At 39.8% G+C, this 15,447-nt stretch overlaps 2 protein-coding genes across 17 annotated transcripts in view; both read right to left on the reverse strand.

The window, feature by feature from the left end:
* Nucleotides 1-9,538: 9,538 nt before the first annotated feature.
* On the reverse strand, nt 9,539-11,537 carry FGFBP2 (fibroblast growth factor binding protein 2). Its single transcript, XM_065060597.1, has 2 exons — nt 10,761-11,537; nt 9,539-9,908 (listed from the first exon to the last, which is right to left on the reverse strand). The coding sequence occupies exon 1, from the start codon at nt 11,398-11,400 to the stop codon at nt 10,774-10,776; it is 627 nt and encodes a 208-aa protein (XP_064916669.1). The 5' UTR covers nt 11,401-11,537; the 3' UTR covers nt 9,539-9,908; nt 10,761-10,773.
* Nucleotides 11,538-13,976: 2,439 nt separating this feature from the next.
* Nucleotides 13,977-15,447, reverse strand: part of PROM1 (prominin 1) — a 64,001-nt gene continuing 62,530 nt past the window's right edge. For all 16 annotated transcript variants that reach the window (XM_065060593.1, XM_065060587.1, XM_065060585.1 and 13 more), the window contains one exon: nt 13,977-15,419. The gene's annotated coding sequence lies outside the window, so the exon portion shown is untranslated. The remainder of the gene's footprint in view (nt 15,420-15,447) is intronic.

Here is a 15,447-nt window from a genome sequence, read left to right on the forward strand (position 1 = left end):
TTAGCACCGATTCACTATATGCAAGGCATGCTCAAGTTGTTTTGGCAGCTGGGGGAAACAACTATTGACTAATTGCCTTCTGAACTATTTAGCCTGCTTAGATTTTTATAGCTTAGAGCAATCCAAGAGCCTGCCTGTCTGACAAGAACAGCTTCAGAAATACAATCAGGCAAAGGATTGCTCTCTTACAGAAAGATAAAATGAGTAAACTAATAAAAAGATGACATTGTAACTTACTGCTTGCCATTAGACTGGAGTCTACTCAGGGTAATGGCAAGTCATGCATATCTATGAGAAGGAAGAATTTGACATGTTACGTGAAAGAAATCAGACACGTATCGCTAGAACCATCTTATGAGCAGCACTGTTTACCATAAGCACTGAGCTTAACGCTCCAACCAAAAAACACTTCCAGCTGTCACAAATGCCTTATTTCTCATTAAAGCTTTGCACTAAAAAATTCCCCATGTGCTTATTCAGATGAATAGCTGAAAAAAGCCTTTGTGTTAAGGCAATACTGGTGGAGTTACTAAAGGCAGACAAGGGTAAGAAATGAGTTCCAGCTCTCTTCTGCTTCTAATCCACCTTCTTATAAAGGTAAGATTTGTTTTTTCTTAGTGGGAATTTTAAATTACTTAGGCACTTGTTCTATTTTTTTTTTCCTGAAGGACACACAGTGGTCTCCACTCTATTAGTTCCTATACAAGCAGCAACAGTACTAATTGATCCTGCATAGGTGAGGAGAACCAAGATCTGCTGAGTGTTATAACGTAGTTCAGAACATTTCAAATATTGACCAGATCAGTGGTGAAATTCTTCCACAGCTCGGTGTGGCTGCAGAGTGATACAGGATGAACACAGATGGATTTGAAGACAGAGTATATATGGGCCAAGATGTGGTATATTAGAGAGACATTCCTTCCTAGCTGCTGACTGCTTTTTTTGAGGTTGTGTCTGGGCTTCTGTAAACCACATCTGATCTGAACAGATGTAATCAACAGTATTTTTATCAAGGAAGATGCAGGAATTGTCTTTTCTACTTTTTTACTTTAAGAAAACAAAGCAACGTAGATTTCCTTTCTAGGTCTTTCTCATGTAGTCCTGGTCAGAATAGATGGACTTTTGAAAGTCTGCTGTTCATATCAATGGTAGCTTTGCTCTTTGTCTGTTTTCAGCATCCTTTCCATAAAGCTTAAAGCTGTTCTGTAAATAAATTAAGCTGTACCACGTACACATATGTATATATATAATACAAAGAATATAATACAAGTATAGAATAGTTTTCTCACTTCCAATAAAGTTCATTAACGTTAGTGGGTTTATTTGTATGTTTGTTGAAACAAAGGATGCACATACGTGTGTGGAGAGAAAAGAACAGGTGGATCCACTGTGACTAAGAAAGTATATTGCTTAAACTTTTATGAGTTTATCAGTACCTGGTAATTTTGTGGAGTTTAGCACAGGCTCCAAGCACAGCAAGATGCTTCTAGCACTTGCTATGGAATAAGTGTTCATTTCAAATACACTTTTAAAATACAGTGGGAAACTGGAAACAGGAACCAATAAATTGTTCCAGGAAAACAAAACCAGGAACAGAAAAATAGGGACTTTATGGTGTAGGAGACAGTGTTGGGTCTGGCTGGGATGGAATTAAGTTTTTATAGTAGCCCATATGGTGCTGTGTTTTAAATTTGTGACTAGAACAGTGCTAATAACACACTGATGGTTTAGCTGTTGCTAAACTGCATCAAGGGCTTTTCTATTTCCGACTCTGCACCCTCTCCAGTAGGCTGGGAGTGGGCAAGATATTCGGAGGGGACACAGCCAGGTCAGCTGACCCAAGGGGTATTCCAGACCATATGACATTTCATGCAGCAAGAAAACTGGGGGTGGTCTCTCTAGAGTAGCCCTTGCTTGGAGACTGGCTGGGCATCAGCCTGCTTGTGAGAGGTGTGGAGTGGATGTCTTTGCATCATTTGGTGGGGTTTTTCCCCTCTTCCCTTCACTTATTAAGCTGTCTATATCTCAACCCACTTTTTTTTTCCCCTCTCTTTTGCTCTTCCAGCTCTCCATCCCACTGCGGAGAGGGAGTGAGTGGCTGGTGGGTGCTTCATTTCTGTCTGGGGTCAACCCACCACAGAGACTTCAATCCTACAAACAACCAACATAAATTGTTATTTCAGTGGCTTCCAGCTGGGAAAGAAACCAACAGAGAGTTCAGTCCACGTGCAGAACTTCCCCTTCACTAAAAATACTGATGGCCAAGCTACACTGATCCCACTTTGACTCCATGCCTCTAAGCCATGACAGTTATCACAGCAAAGACAAGAAGGTACAGTCACAGCTGTGACAAGTCCTTTGCTCATGTACATTACTACATTTGAAGAAACTATTTCATCTACATGGGAAAAGTGATCTTGGGCTAACACAAGCTGTGTCTCCACAAGTTGTGTCAGCCATCGTAGCCTGACCTATAACTAACAGGATTAGCTATAAGGTTTATCCTCCATAATCTCTGGGTTATCCTTGAAACATGGTATAAGCATCCTTAAAATGCACTTGGGTCCTACAGCTCAAGAGCTCACATCCAGAGGGGGCTCTGAAAAGCCCTGCTGAAAGCTCAGCAAGTCAGAAGAGTGACTGCAAAGGTCTGCACTTCACAGCTGCCATGTGGGATGGTGGCTCTCAGCATTTTCATATCTGACACAAGTCTCTGAAGGCACAGAGAAAGGACAAAAGGAATGGACAAATCTTATTTGCCATTTTCATTTTTCTGAGATCAGCGTGTTTGGGTATGCAGTGGATAGAAGCCATTAACAAGGAAAAAGGTTTCTTGACCCATCTTTCCAAGTTCTAATGCAAATTGTTATGGTCAGCAAAAGCTGAAAGGACACACACCCCTCAGTAGTTATGACAGATTTGGGGTTTGCTCCGTTAAACAAGACAAGATACAACGTCTATGACTATGTAGTTCTTTCAAAACTTAAGGTTTTGGATCATTTCTAACTCTACAGCTCCCCCATGTGGAGAACATTAACAAAAAATAAATTAATAATCTTAAACACTGGGTATTATTATTTCTTTTCTTTTAACGGATTTGTACTCTAAATATTTATAAATTTTTTAGAGGTATTCAACCCTGTTGAGCCAGAAACCCATTTTCTGAAAAGAGGTGAAAAGCAGCACAGTAATTCCATACATCAGAATGCCACTGCTAATGCTGAGGCGTTACAATTCCTATCGTGATTTAAATTACCATTTTTTCTCTGTTATTACATGACTTACACAAACTAACCTTTTACTCATGTTTAGTCCCATTTGTTCCTGTGTGCCTGTATAGGAATCTCACATCTATGTCCAACTTCACGCCATGAGGGAATTTGGGGATTTTCTTTTATATGTTGGTAAAGATGACCTGTATCCTGGTTACCTTACAATTATTTAATACATAGTGAATATTATCTGCATGTTGATGACACAGTGAAAATGACTTCATTAAACACTAATAAGCATGAAGTTTGGGGCAAACTGAAAAGATAAGGAATGACCTGATTATGGGGAGCAGGCGCTGGCACTCACCACCCCCTCGCACCCCTCCAGGAGGAACAAATACAGGTTGAAGGGAGAATGCATCTCCCCTGCCCCTTCACAGATGTACTGGAAACAGCCAGTGTTCTCAAAGGTTGTTCAGACAGCTCTCAGTCATCACAAGGGTATCCAATGCATGTCTGTAACTTACAAAATGTTACCTTTGAACATTTTTGATTGAAGGTTTGAGGTTGAATGAGAAGTGGAAGAAAATATGGAAGGAAAAGTGACTTCATATGCTGCTAGATTTGGCCTGTAAACCCCTCTTTTAATAACTGTCCAACAGTCTGAACTCACATCCACTAGCGATTAGTACAAGAGAGGATCTCGCCCACGGTAAAGCAGTCTTTCCCGATGTTTTTATGAAGTGTTTCCTTAAGCCAGGTCTCAGAAAAGGTGGGGATGGTTGTGGGATTCTTTGTATTAGCTCAGGTCAGGTTTTGACCTCAGATCTTAAAATAAATGGAGCTAGCCAATTCCTTTTGAGAACAGTGTTTTATAGCTTTTTGAAGTATAGTTGAGCTCAGCAAAGAAACCTTAGTCCATCCTAATTTCAGCACCACTAAAAGCCCAATTTCTTGTTCCTGCTTAAATACACACCTAGTACTGTTTACTACACTTGCTTCTGTGGAAACATCTGCTGTCACAGGTCCCCTTATGTGTCTCTGTTTCCCAGCCTTTCAGAGATGTGAAATGATACTCATCTATGATGTCAGAAAGGCACAAGAAAGTTACCTTCATATTTCTGGTGGGGTTTTCTTGTTTATTTTGTTTGGGGTTGTTTTGTGTTTTTTTGGTCTTTTTTCTTTTTTAAACATTCAGAAATGTACAAATAAAAGGCAATGGGGAAATAAAATGTACTACAATTTTTACAAAAATCTACAACTGAGAAACTAAGTTCTAGCTGAGTTCAGTATTCTGTTGTATTCAGTTTTGCTTTCCAGGGCTATAGGCTGACAAGCAATGCACTTACACAAAGATGTTGTAGAAAGCACACTAGTAATTAAATTGTCCTATGATGTCTCTTTAAATAGCAACAATTATTTTTGTTTTGGATAACTTGTAGATAATGCAGGAGAAAACACAGACATGATGATGACATGGAAAATTAATTGCCTGAGGATTTCCTTTTCGGATGGATTTCTTCCTCTCTCAGATATTAACAAGCTGCCTTTCTTCTCACAGATGCTGAAGGCAGTCACTTTTCTACATTGCTTTCTAGTCCTTGACAGTATATTTTCTGTGCTCATGTAAATTATTTGCTCATATTTCTTTGCTCATGTAAATTGTTCTGAAGCTGCAAAGTAGTGATACACTGCTCTTCGCTATTTGAGTTCAACTAATATGTAGGTGTTTAAAAAGGGCCACGATATATCAAAAAACATAAATTGTCTGGTGGTAAGGATTTAAGGTAAAAAATACCAAGCCAAACCAAATCAAAACCACCCCAAAACAAAATAAAACAAAAATATTAATAGTGAGGAAGAGAAAAGAAGTTTGCCCATTCCATCAAATCACTGTGATTGATCTATTACACTTCAAATGAAGTGTGTTCCTGCCAAAGGACACTGCTCCTGCTGAGGTTAAATATGTAGTGGTCTGTAAAAAGTTTTATAGTTCCCTAAGCTGAAGGAAGGCAGTTACCCTGATTTATTTCTGTTGTTCACTAACCCTGAGCCAAGAAGCTGTCCAGACGCCATGCAATCGGTGTGAAGAAAAATCAAAAGCTATTGAACTGATTCCAATTATGTAAAAGATTTCAGGCCCAAGAAGACAGAGGAAACAGATGGTTACAGATGATGTTCCTTGATGACTCTTACCTCTTCTTGTCTGGTATATTGTGAAAAATATCTTCTGTCACCCTGGCATAGCTTACCTTCATGATAGTCGCAGCGTGGATTTCTACGGACAGGTTTTAACAACAGGTCTTGGAACATCTTTCTGGTGAGAGAAAGTGACTCAGAATGGGTCATGGGGGACAGCAGTATTTGAGGCAGCTCTTGGGGAATGACAGAGACCTGGTCCTGACAAACCCCATCTCCACAGCCTGCTCCGGCATCCACCCTCGGCGCAAACCCACCACCTCATGGCCCAAGGTCACCAACACAACGTGAAAGACGACGGTGTCTCTCCAGGCTCTGTCAGAGTTCAGAGCTTGGATTTTTCTCACCCTTTCCTTCCGTGGGAAGTTTCAGGCCCTTTTCAGTTCCTAAGCAAATTCTTAATTTCAATACATCCGCGGTTGAGGGGAAGGCCCCCTCACACACCACATTACACTGGTAAGACAAATAAAAGGGGCAACTGGTTTCACACTTGCACATTAATTTTTACAGGCGGCAGCGACAGAGTAACGCAGTTTTTTAGGTCTGCAGGCAGCAGAGCCAGAAGGACACCTCTGTTTGCCCTGCTGACTACAGCCATTGCGAGGCCGGCAGCAGGGGCAGAGTCCCGGGGCTGGATGCCCACGGTGAGCGCTGGGTCTGCAAAGCGTTCTGTAACCTGCTGAGGAGAGGGAGGCAGGGAACGCAAACTTCTGCTCCAAATCAGATATCAGCTTCATTTCTTTCTTACTCTGTACACACTGTAATAAAGCTACTCTGGAAATTCAGCACCTGGCCTTCTGCAGTTAACTTAGTATGGGAGATGTGTAAATGAAATAAACAGATTCTCAGGATGTCTGATATGACATGTCCATGAGACAACACCGATGTCTTGTCATAGTACTCTCTGCATCTCTGCCGCTTTGCTTTCTTATTCCTGTTTTCATATGTGTATCACATACTTTTTGCCATTGTAAAGTGATCTGTGAAGTCTGACGAAAGCAGAGAGAGCCAAAGTAATCTCCTGTGCTGCATTTGACTTCTCTTCAGAAAAGAAAGCAGAGATTAGGAACTGTAACAGCAAGAGAAACAGAAAAAAAGAAATCGACAACCATGAAGATCCTAAAGAAGCAGGAATTGACAAGGGGCAACTTTGGGAAATTTTCGTTTTTCCTTTGTCTTCTTATTTTGTGGAAGATCTCTGTTCCTAAAGTTTGTGCCTTACCAACTACAAGACCTATTGAAAAATCAAGAATGCAACATGTAGAACTGCAAACCATGCAGGAATGGCCAGAGAACACAATTCTCTCAGAAAACAGCAGAGTGCACTACTGCATAGTTACAGGCAGACTAAGCAATATCATTATTATTGAGGTGTAGATTTGGTCTATGTTAACACAAACAACCTATGCACTGCAAAGGGCAATTTTCTTAGTTTCAGATACTTGATTTTAAGGCAAACAAATAGAATGTTCAGTGTTCCTTAACACCTGATTTTCTTGTTGATTTAACTAGGCTAAATAAAAATATGTACCAAAAGACAGAGGTGCTGAATATGAAGTTATTTATCCAAGATGATGTATTTGACTTAATGATGGGACTGCCATCAGAACATACTTAAGAAAACTGTCTTATGCAATTTGATATAGTTAGAATGGCTGCTCCAAGAGTATATTTTGCACTTTGAGGAAACACAGATGCTAACAGAGGTATTCATCATTAAAGAACCAGACCTTTTAAGCTTTCTTCTGTGTTTCCATCATAAATTATAGGATCATTGAGGTCAGAAGGCCTTTCCTCACAGGACTGTGCTCCAGTTCAGACCATCTTGGTGGCTCTCCATTAGACTCACCCCAGCCTTTCTTGGATGTTAACTATGTGTGTTAAATACCCATCCTTTTACAGGCAGGTTCTCCAAATGCATCATTTAGCTTTTCTTGGAGGCTTACCTTGTCAAAGTAGGCAATACTCACAGCGCTTCTGTGGAAAGCTAAAGGTGAGGATGCTGAGGGCAACCGCCTGCTGGTGTACTGAATCAGCAGCAGGAGCAGCAGGCCTGGGTATCAGGGGTCTCCCTGGCTGCAGGAATCCCAACAGTCTTGCTTGCTGTTCCTCTGTCAAGACAAATTCCATCTCCACTCAGGTGGGTTTCCTGAGGTATTTACGAATGTGGGGACTAACAGGTTAACCTGAAATGAATGCAACAGCAGGTTTCATTCATTGACGAGGTACTTGAAGATTGCACTAAACCCACCACAAACACTTCTCAATTCATCGTTTCATTAATGAATGGCACTTTCACACCAAGAGGGTAACTGAAATTTCACAACTGTATGTTTTTAGTGATAAACACAATTAAATGGTAATGTAGCTGATAAATCATGGTGCTGTTATACAAGGTGCTGCATTTCAGCTAACATCCAATTTTTAAATATTTTTAAAGCAAGATCATCATAGTTGACTGACTTGTTGAGGGTGCATAGTGGTGTGTAGTGAAATGCAACCCAAGCCATGCATCACATTGGTAACAGAATCTTCACTTTTTTGTAAAATTTAGTCCTTAACTATGTGTTTTGGGTCCTGGGTATTTTATAAAAAGCATTTCATAAAAGAGGGGCCTTTGGCACAAGACTACTTGATTTCTAGTTTCCAATTCAATCATGAAGCTTCAGGTGGTCACTCCAGACAAGATGGTGCCAAGCATGGACCCCTCTGGCACAGAGCTGTGCTCCTCTGAAACGAGGGACGAGCTCCCTAGGACATTGTGCACTCGCACGTCTGTGACACCTGTCCTCTCCTGAGCAGAACCAATGATGGCCACGCATTTCAGACTGTATCTCCCAGAGTTCTACAAAGTGTCAGCCAACTCTGCTGCCTTCTGTGCTCCGTGCATATACACAGAAAAAGGCAGAAAGGGGAAAATTTTCTTTTGGTGAACTGGTGCAACCTCCTCTTTTCTCCTGCTATCAGTATGGTGGGTGACTGATTCTCCCAAACTTCTCTAAATGCAAGCTGATGTCTCAATTTTGAGGTCCTTACTGTTGTAGTGGATACTACTGCAAAATATTGGCTCTGCAGTGTGGATTGTGCATCACACACAAGAGGAGTTCTAAAACATTTAAAACACACACCTCAAGAAAACCCTCAACCTCCCCTTAACATTTCCAAATAGTTCCCAAATATCACTTTAATGCATTTTGCATGTTTGCAAATCAAAGAATTATGTTAATTTCTATGACAGAAATAAGTGAATAGGCGTACTACTACATTTTTAAGTCACAGCACAAGAGCTTGGCAAGGATAACTGAAGTTACAAATGAAGATAAATCTAATGTGGTTAACGGCTGACAAAACCAGACCTGCTTGAGCTTGCATTTCATCAGCATTCAAGTTGTATCTCTGCCTTGTACATACAATCTTCTGCACTGATCCCGTCTCCATCACTTGCTGTTCCTTTCCACATATTTCAAGAGGTTTGTGACAGAAAATTATTTCAAGTTTGATTGTAATTCCAAATTGTGACCGTTCAAAGTGAGAATTACAAATCGGTGAGTAAAACTGGGGAAGTGTAGCAACGCTTTGTAGAAACTGTTTAACAGCAAATACAGAACATTATGAATTTATGTGGTACAAAGTTTTTCCAGTAATACCCCTGCTGCGAAGCTCACTTGAAAACAAAGGGGGTCATTGTTAAAAAATAATCTGAATGTAAATGTGCTGTAATCTCTGATAACAGGCTATTAGGTCCTGCTTTGTGTTTTGATGAGATTTATGCAAGTGCCCAAGTGCACAGAGATGAGTCACCTTTCAGAATATTTACTAAACCCGAACATTAATAAAACTACTAACAGATCCTAATAACACTGAAGTCTGCAGATGCAGCCCAGATGAACACTTCTAATCTGCCATGTTCAGAAATGTATTCTTATATTAATCTTCTTTTTTCTCCAATCTTTTTTTTTTCCCCTGCTGACTGAAACTTATCATTGTAGTATAAAGATAATAACATTGAAAATATTAATGAAAACATGTTCACAGCTAGAAAGTAATGACTCAAACCTAAACCAAGTATCAAATACCATAACTTTATACAAGCAGCACCATTTTGAATTTTAAGAAAGCACACTGAGTATGTTTTCAAAAATTTTATTTTTGTACCAACTGTAGCAGCATTTACAGCTTTCATCTCTAACAAACTGAAGGAAATCAGAACACACAAAAACCTATTCAAGGCCAGAACTCTTAAAGTGGAACGTTGGTAACACAAATGCAGCACACCCTGACGTGTAACAGACCTAGGAACAGCTACATCATCCTAACACTACGTACAGTCACTCCAGTCTCATGCATGTTTCAGGGCTGTTAAAAGGTTTCAGTCTGGGGCTGCAGAGAGAAAACAGATACAAAATCTACAGAGATGATGCATTTTTAAACCAAAATTCTTACATCTAAATTATAAAACTACTGCAAGGACCCTTCTTCAGCTGTAAAAATTCTGCTCTGCAAAACAAAAAGAAAAAAAAGATTAGTCACTTCGCTGTATTAAGCACAAGAAAATTAGCAGTCTAAACACTTGCTGCCTCATGCTCCCTATATTCCCGTTTCTGTCAAAAATTTGCCAGGTTTAGTCAGCAGCTCCCACCTTTCTCTCTGAATCGAAGTGGGAGTGGGTATAAAACCAACCACTTCTGCAAGGGCTTTGCTTTTTAAATCCTGGCTGAAAACCCAAGACTTACCAGACAAGCACCTGCCTGCGATCCCTGTCACCTCTACAGAAACAGACCCATAAACCAAGACAGTCCATTCAGTTTTACTAATTTCTGGAGGTCGTCTATGAACTAACTTTAAAAATTAAGATGGTTAATTATTAACTAGAAGTTTGGATGAACAAACTTTATGCTTTTGATTTCTGAATGGAGATTTAAATCATTCTGGCTGATGCATTTGTTATTGGAGCTGATGTATTTGTTATTTATCTTATACTTCACTGGCTTAAATCCAGAAGTCAGCACAAGAGGGAAGGAATGACAGTAGGCAGGAAACAAGCCCAATTTAAACAGTTAGAAGTGAAATACTACAGGATTGATAACACATAGGACAAACATCTCAGTACATACTAAAGACCTCACAGGAGGATTCCAGGGAGTCCTGAACTAGTAGCCATCACTGGGTTTAAGCTCTCCAGCCCCTCAGAAGCCACAGTACAGGCTGTGTTAGATGTTAGATTTTAGTAAGCAAGCCTAGAATCTCCATGTCCACACCCCTGAGAGACCCCCAACATCAAAATAAATCCAAACTACAACAGGCTTCCTCTTGGGTACATTCTGCTGTGCTTCAAGATGGGAGTTTTACCTGAAGCAAATCCTTAACCTCTAAAGATGCCAATAATGTAGGAGCAGACACCATGCAGGGGCTCCCAGCAATGTTCCTGTGCCAGTTTCATTGCTTCCATTTCATTTTCAGACCCTTGACCATGTTGGGCTGGTTTTATAAGAGGTAGTATTGGAGGTTTCCCTATTTTATTAACGGAGCTTCTCCCTGCTCCCCTCATAGAAGTGGAAGTTTTCTGGACTGATTTGTCCTGGTTTGCCAGATCTTCTGGCTCCACACCAGCAGCTATTTGCTTCATGAGAGCCTCCGCGGGAGCCTTTTGGCACATGGTGGTCTTCAGCACTTGTGTGGATTCGCAAGCGTGCGGGAGCTTTCTGAGTTCCGCGGCGATCTGATTCCAGTAAATCTTTGGATTGTTTCTGAAAGCCCGACAGACTGACGGCTTGCCAGCGAATTCACACCAGTAGGACATGCCTTGGCTTCTGCATTCAATTCTAAGTTTCATCTCCTCATCCCCACTCATGCTCATTGTGCAAACATCTTTGGTTTTAGTCCGGAAATTGATTTCTTCACCACTGCTTCTTTTCTTTGGCTTCAGCTTCTGTCCCAATCCTCCTATGCCGCAGCTCAGTACTAGCAAAAGAAGAGCAAAACTCTTCATGGTGAGAGGAGTTGACTGAGATCCTTGAGCAATGCGACCTGAAAAGGCGAAAGCAGCGAGGAAGTGGTTGCTCACAATTTAAAGGCTTGGTGCACAAAGCAGCCTCTTTCCAGCAAAATGTAGAAAGTAAGGTCTGGTTTTTTTTAAATAAAATTATAAATCACACTCCAGTAGGCATGTGCCTGTAATTTATGGCCTGAGGGAGTGTCAAATAAACTGTGAACTCCCAAGAAGGTAACAAGACAAATCTTGTAAATGCAGTTAAATACAGAACAACGGTTGTATAACCGAGAAACACATTCCTATCCAGAATGAACATGTCATATTTGATTTTTAACAGATATTTTCCATTCTCCAGCTGCTTTTTAGCTATCTTCATGCCAGTTTGTAAGATCATATGGACGTTAAAGAAGATAAAATTGCCAAAGTACTTTATGCAGCTACATCTGGGTGATATTATTAATGTGTCCTACCAATAAAGGCTGATTTGTGGAATGGGTTTTCTGTGGATCTGCACAGTAAGGATGCAACTTCAGCACTTCATTTTGCCAGCACATAACATGCGGTGGGGACACATGGAAGAATTAACTGCACATTCTTTGAGCCATGAAAGATTTTTAGACTGGCAATATTTAAGCAAGATAAGGAATAAAGCTTTAGCAAAATAAGGTACTGCAGGCCTAAATATAAACCAAACATTTGGAAGTTTTATCATCATCACATCAGCCAACAGCAGGAAAACAGAACGACCTTATCATGGGTCTCAACAGCAGGGAAGAGACGCCAGAGTATGTCAGGCAGATATTTGTGCTTCATCACTTTTCATATTTTTCTTTTTTTTTTTAAATAGATATTTTCCTGTTCATAATAAAAGAGCTGTAAAAATGCCATAAAACAAAAGCTAGAGAATAGAAGTATTTCAGTGCAGAATCCTGTACTAGCAGTTTCTGCTGCACTAACCCAAAGCAGAGCTAAGGAAAATCACAATAACTCCCTGGGCATCCAGGAGGTTGCGAGAAAAAAATCCCTTCCACACTGCTACAAGCCACAGCACTTTTCTGGCTAATAAGACCCCACTAGACTAGACATGTATGCTACAGCCCCCTGACCTGAACAGTTTCTGAAGGGGAATCTATTATTTAAGTATACCTGAATAACTGTGGGGTGCTGGAAATCCTAGGTTCAAGAATGGCCATGAATAAGGGAATGGAATGCCATTTTGTGTATTTAGCCACTCATTAAGTATTGTTAAAGAAAATACAAAGGCAAAAACATTAATTTCACTCAAACAGTGAAGCAGAACAAAAAAAATCAAATTGAAAAAAAATGCTTCTTTAATGCTTGACAACAGTCCCCGGCTGCTGTAGCACCCAGCTGGTCCAAGAGCTGCCTCCCTGACCATGGACCACCTGGAACAGCCATTCTGAGCAGCCTGAACCTTGTGAACAGGTCATAAAGTTCCCCACGACTAAATACAATTTGATGGACAGAACAACACTGTCTTATTTTCATTCTCTCTCTAAGGCTATTTTAGTAACATTTTCAGTAGAAGTCTCATTTCTGGCTTCTTGCTGTTTGTTCCTCCTGACCATCCCTTTCGGGCGGCGTGGCTCTCCAGTCAAGCCTTAGGAGAAACAGCAACGGTACGAGCCTACTTAAGATTTACAATTCTGTTTTCTGCTGTTTTCTGGCATGTCTCCTCACCTGTCATTCAGCCAGACAGAAGAATCTTGTTGCCCATGTTGCACTTCATTTCAAGGATTTCAAAATCTCTACTGCAAGCACTCAAACACCTCAAACAAATGTATTATTTACACTTGTTTATGCACAATGGCACTGACAGTTCCTAGAGGAGAAACTAAAGGCATTCATCTCTCGTGTTCCAATAATTGTTAAAGAGCTCAAAACTACTTAAATTACTTTATAGCAGTTTCAGATCTCTTGTTCTGGAAGTTTCTAAAGTGTAACCATGAAAACAAATCAGACTACAAGGATAAGGACAAATAGTAGAGCCTGGACTCAAGAGTTCCGGTATATTTATGTATCACAGTTAATCTGTTACTACCAAGTGTTTGTCTCACTCCCATCTGACATTTGTGTCCTCTGTCTGCCTGCACTTCAGATGAAACAGCTCCCGGTCTGGTCTGTCAGTGGAAAACAATTGTCCTTTTACAAGTGGAGCCGGGATGCCAGCAGTGAGCTGTGGCAGCTGAAGAACTGGCAAACACGTAATTCTGCTGTCAGTGCTCCAAGGACAGAGGCACGTGGTGACACCTCGAGCATGTGCAGGTATGTGGATTTCCTCCACAACTCATTAACTCCAATCCTACCATCTGTGCACAAATCACGTCCTTTGGGAAGTCAGAAGCTCTCTCAACCAAAGTCAATGTTCTTTCAGTCCTTCCTGGTCCAATTCTTGGTGTCTTATCTTCCTTAAACTAAAAACATCAGTAACAGTCAAATACAGCCAAAATTTTTAATCGGGGTAAAAAAATATGCTTTCATAAGATTTTAACTCAGTGCAACCCTTCTGAGACAGGTCTACACAACAAAACAATTGAGAATCAAACATGGGGTAGTTAAGCAAGTTCTTTTTTATTTAAATGAACTGGGAACATTTTCTCAAATTAAAAATAGAAACTTTTAAAAATCTGCAGTTCTGAACATTACATATACACATATGCTACATAATGTCAATTAGAAATGTTTCCGTTTATGACCTAAAAATGAAATAATTAAGGTTATTTCAGATTAAAGACTGGTATAACTTTTCAGCATTTCTTTAGGATTATATGAACGATTTACAGGATTATCCCTACTTCGAAGCAAATGAACCTTGTTGGAAACAAAGGTAGCAATACTGATGTATGAATAGACACTATTTTAAATCGATATACCCAATTACTCCGCCTGCCAAAATGTAACACAGATACTCTTGGCCTTGTTGATGAATTCTGGTGTTAACTAATTCAGCAATGCAAGTGTATGCCTAAATTCAAGGCAATAACTCTAGTAGTACAAACACTAACTCCAATTGCTAAACACATTTGAATTTTAATATTAAAAATCATATTTTGCAATTATTTAGCAAAACAGTATCACTGCTCCCTGAAAGAGCTACAACTTAACAGCGATGCTCTTAAGGACATTACAGAAGTGAGTGTGAATGAGGAAAAGGGAGACAGAGTATGTCAAGCATTCTAAAAATCACCAACATTTGATGTCTCTCATGCTCTTTTTGAGTACTACAGAACTCTAGAAAGCTTAGCTTTTTCACTATATTATATATCACACACACCCCCAACCCTCCCACCCACAGAGTTTCAAACCAGCCTTCTCCAGAAAGTCTCTTTTAGGTCTCTACTGCAAAAACCACTAAATATTAAATAAATTAAAAAAAGAGGGAGAGAACAAAACTGCAACTTTTCAGAGACACAAGGAGACACTGTGGATCCCATTACACCTCAAATTTAGTCTTAAGTGGTCATTCAAGAGCACCAAATAGCAACACTGATCATGCTGGTAATTTCATTTTGAAGAATATTATACAATATTAAAATCTTAACTAAACACTTATAAGTTTTAAGAAAAATGTATATACAAAAGTCTCTGTATACAAAATGTGTTTTTATGTAAACGTGTAAGTACTGTATTTAACAGAAATCAACAATTTAAGATAAGGACTTGACCAATTGTCAGAGGATTGCTAGGCAAAGGCTGTTAATCTAAATAATTTACATACTGTGATGTAAGGTAGAAAGCCCAGTGTAAAAAAAGTAAAAAACAAAACCCATTTTAATTCAAGCCTTGAACAGTGGTATTCAAGAGGCAGTGCCCTGATTACAGAATATTCTGTACAGTAGTTTATGGTATAACATTCAATAGTACATTTGGGATTTACAGTACGGGTGACATAAAACGAGTGGCTCAGGATTTGTAAGATGAACGCAAATGCCAATACACCTGGAAGAATGATGATGATATTCCCACAGAAGAATCTTGAGCCTCATTTACACAGCCTGGAAATAATCACAAAAACAATTACAG

Source organism: Columba livia, chromosome 4 (assembly GCF_036013475.1).
Source record: "Columba livia isolate bColLiv1 breed racing homer chromosome 4, bColLiv1.pat.W.v2, whole genome shotgun sequence".
Taxonomy (NCBI): domain Eukaryota; kingdom Metazoa; phylum Chordata; class Aves; order Columbiformes; family Columbidae; genus Columba; species Columba livia.